General features: G+C 37.1%; 1 protein-coding gene across 2 annotated transcripts; it reads right to left on the bottom strand.

The window, feature by feature from the left end:
- Positions 1–586: 586 nt before the first annotated feature.
- Positions 587–3,334, bottom strand: LOC122658764 (putative pentatricopeptide repeat-containing protein At1g74580). Of its 2 annotated transcripts, none has more exons than XM_043853874.1 (2): positions 1,263–3,334; positions 587–687 (listed from the first exon to the last, which is right to left on the bottom strand). In XM_043853874.1, the coding sequence occupies exons 1-2, from the start codon at positions 3,227–3,229 to the stop codon at positions 660–662; spliced, it is 1,995 nt and encodes a 664-aa protein (XP_043709809.1). In that variant the 5' UTR covers positions 3,230–3,334; the 3' UTR covers positions 587–659. The 2 variants fall into 2 exon arrangements, 1 of the variants encoding a protein (XP_043709809.1); XR_006332493.1 differs by having other exon boundaries at positions 616–687; positions 781–3,334.
- Positions 3,335–3,682: the final 348 nt, after the last annotated feature.

Here is a 3,682-nt window from a genome sequence, read left to right as displayed (position 1 = left end):
GTGACAAATCCTTTAAGAATATTTCAGCAGTTACAAGGGCCTAATTGAAGAACTTCAGGTACATGCCTGAGATTGTTATCCAGCAAAAGATGATAGTAGGGTGGAACCAACTTCCAAACCCTTTCTAGAGAACGACATTATCAAAAATAGTTTTTTGACTTCTCCAACAGGATGAGTTTCCAAAACTGCCCTCTTCTTCAGATAAACATTTTCTAGCCAAAACACCTTTGTGAAATGTCTAAGGCAAGAATTGGTATGAATTCTATTTCAATTTCGGATTGATTTCATGAAATAATAAACAAATAGATTTTTGGTCGAAACCTGAGTTTTAGAACCTTGCTTCCAGGCGACAATGTTCCATGCATCAGCAGAAACCTTTTTTTCTGGGAAAATTTCTCTCACTCCCCTGAACTTATACTATATTTACTAAAACTCCCCAGTCAGAAGTTTCACCTCTGATTCTCCTCCACACACACACCCCCACCCCAACAAAAAAAAAAAAAAAAAAAAAAAACCTCTTACCCACCCAACATGAAAATCTTATGTACCTTAAAAGAACTGCAAACCATGTATTAAAGCATTAAATCAAACTGCACCTAAAAGATAAATAATACCATTTTAAAGAATTTCACTCAAGCAGCTGCCAGTAATTTGGTGAGTCAAACTCTTCCATTCACTCTGTTTGAACTGAAACATGAAAAAATTAACCAGATAGTGTCATCAGCCTAATACAAAAAATAAGATCGTAACATATACAAATCATAGAGCACTCAAAAGTACAACTAATTCTGCAAAAACTTCTTTCAAGAATACCTGTGGATCCCAGTATCCGTCAACTGTGTATATGGTGCTCCTACCGCCCTAGAGTCTTGGTAGATGAAGGTGAACCATTATATCATTGAAAACAAATGAATAAATATAACCTCTAGATGTGAGAAATTTGAGATCGCTTTCTTTGTTGCCTTTTCTTTAGCAGTTTCTTATCTCTAATGCCATCATACAGAAGTTCATATGTACAATAAGTTATATGACCTTTCTTTAACAAGTCTTCCACAAGGATCTTAGGTGCTGCAACCACCTTTTTGTTAGACTCAAAGATTGTGTCCACAATATCCGGGACGATACCCTTGCCCACCATAAGGTGAATGATACCAACTGCCTCATCAACTCTATGGTTCACACAAAGGCAGTTCATTACCCGTCCAAATGTTGTCAAAGAAGGACTAAATCCTCTATCAATCATGTCCAACAGAAAAATATACCCTGAATCAACATTCCCCGTTTTGCAGAAGCCATCAATCAGGACACGGAACGTGAAAGCATCTGGTGAGCAGCCTGTGTCACCCATTTCATGAAAAAGCTTTTCAGCCATGCTTATGTTAAGTTTCTCACAAAATTTATTTATCATGACATTATATGTTGCAGTCAGAGGGCGAAAGTGAACTTGCTGTTCCATTCTTCTAAAGAGCTGGTATGCTCCCTCAAGATCGCTATTCTCACAAAATCCATGAATCAATGTGCCAAAACTTACAGCATCTAGAGATAGTCCCTCATTTTCCATCTTCACAAACAACTCTAAAGCTTCTTTTACCTTTTTCACTTTGCACAGGCTCTCTATAAGTATGTTATATGTGATGACATTAGGAACACAACCCTTCCCAACCATTTCTTTGAATGTTTCCATGACATCTTCAACCTTTCCAGCCTTACAGAGACCATTCAACACAGAGTTATAAGTGATTACATCAGGAGTAACTCCATGGGTCCACATTCTATCAACAATCTCCACCGCATTATGCAGCCTGAACTGCTTACAGTAGCCATCAATCAGTGTATTAAAGGTAAATACATCAGGAAGGTACCCTTTTGCTATTGCATCATTCATGAGATTGTGAGCATCAGACACATAACCCATCTTGCATAACCCATTTATAACAATATTGTAAGTCCAAATATTGGGGCTGCAACCATCTTCTAACATGTCATTCATTAGCTGCAATGCCTGCAAGATAAGCCCCTGCTGAGACAATCCTTTGACTAGTGAATTGTAGATTGTAATGTTAGGTTTCAACCCTTTTGCCAATGCCTCATTAAACACCTCCATAGCCCTATCTATGTCACCTTCCTGACACAACCCATTAATCAGAGAGCAATAAGTGACCTGGTCGGGAACAAACCCCTTGAAAATAGCATCTTTCAGAATCTTAAATGCATTTTCTACCATACCAAATTTGCAATGTCCATTGATAATGGTGTTATAAGTGAAATCATCAGGGCAATACCCTTCATTTACCATTTTATGCAGATAGTTTTCAGCCTCCAGAACCTTAGAGTTCTTACACAATCCACAGATTAATGTATTAAATGTAATGACATCAGGGGAAAGCCCTACTCTACCCATATAATCAAGCAAACGAGTAGCTTCATTTAGCTTGTCCTCCCTACAAAGGCCCCGAATGAATATGTTGAATGTAAACAAATTTGGGGAGACCCCCCTCTTTAGGATCTTGTTGAGAAGTTTCCGACTCTCTTGGGTATCCCCCTTCTTGCAAAGTGTGTGTATAAGCTTATTAAATGTTGATATGTCAGGGCAAAGACCATTCTCAAACATGTCATTAAACAATTCACCGGCCTCAATTCGATAATCCTCTCCATAAAACCCACCAATTACAGTACAGTATGAAACTGCATTAGGCTCACACCCTTGGGAAGGCATATTTTTAAGAAGCTTCAGAGCAGCATGAGGCCTGCTTGTTCTACAAAAGGATTTCATCCTAATCGTGAAGGTGTACACATCAGGAAAAATCTTTTTGTCCAACATTCTCAAATAAACTTTGTGAGCTTGATCAAAATAGCTGTTTTCAACCAAGATGTTCATGATCACATTATATGATTTAACAGATGGTTCACAATTAAAGAAATCCATCCTCTCAAACGTGTCAACAGCCTCTTGGATCTTACCACTCCTTCCGTAGTTTCTCATGGCTCCAATGTATACTCCTTCAAAGAGGCTACTGTAAATATTCAACCTCATATCTGCCAGAACACCCTCCATTGCTTCAAACTCTCCATGAAAACCAAGCTTTTCAATCATGCATTTGTAGGTGAACAAGGTATGCTTGATCCCATCTTCTTTAGCAGCTGAATTAAACATTTCTAGGGCCCGGATAGGATCCTTCTGATATTTCACTACGGCAGCTACATGTTTGGGAAGCAAAGCAGGACTCATTTCAAGATTACAATCCAAAAACTAAATTCCACAATAAAACCATTAAATCAACAGAAAAGAATTCTGTTAATTTTAGAGATCTTTCCCTCCAGTGCCAATCAAACTGAGAACCTATGTACACCAGAGAAAAGTGAGAAGTATTGGTCAGTAAGAATTCACTATCTAACTAAACAAAACAAGATAAAAGCTATGATTTTCTTAACCAAGTAAAGGTAACATTACCTTAACTAAAATCAGAACAAAGTCTACAATTTCAGCCAAAAAAATTCCATATTTATAAGTAAATCAAGTAAAAATGAAATTTCGATGACTAAATGCAAAAAACAATATTTATTATAAAGAAAATCTTACCATAGGACAAAACCTACTACTTTTTTTTCCATGACTAAAGCTCAATAAACAAAGTCTAGATTAATACTCAAAATATAGTGTATATGATGTAGGACAACACAT

The sequence above is a fragment of the Telopea speciosissima genome, chromosome 1 (genome assembly GCF_018873765.1).
Source record: "Telopea speciosissima isolate NSW1024214 ecotype Mountain lineage chromosome 1, Tspe_v1, whole genome shotgun sequence".
In the NCBI taxonomy this organism is placed as follows: domain Eukaryota; kingdom Viridiplantae; phylum Streptophyta; class Magnoliopsida; order Proteales; family Proteaceae; genus Telopea; species Telopea speciosissima.
The sequence above is the reverse complement of the archived record's forward strand: the minus strand, read 5'-3'. Positions and strand labels throughout refer to the sequence as shown.

Coding starts and splice junctions, on each gene's coding strand:
- LOC122658764 (XM_043853874.1), bottom strand. CDS start 3,229: ATGAGTCCTGCTTTGCTTCCCAAACATGTAGCTGCCGTAGTGAAATAT. Junction 688..1,262: donor ACGGGGAATGTTGATTCAGG/GTATATTTTTCT, acceptor TTCATGTTTCAG/TTCAAACAGAGTGAATGGAA.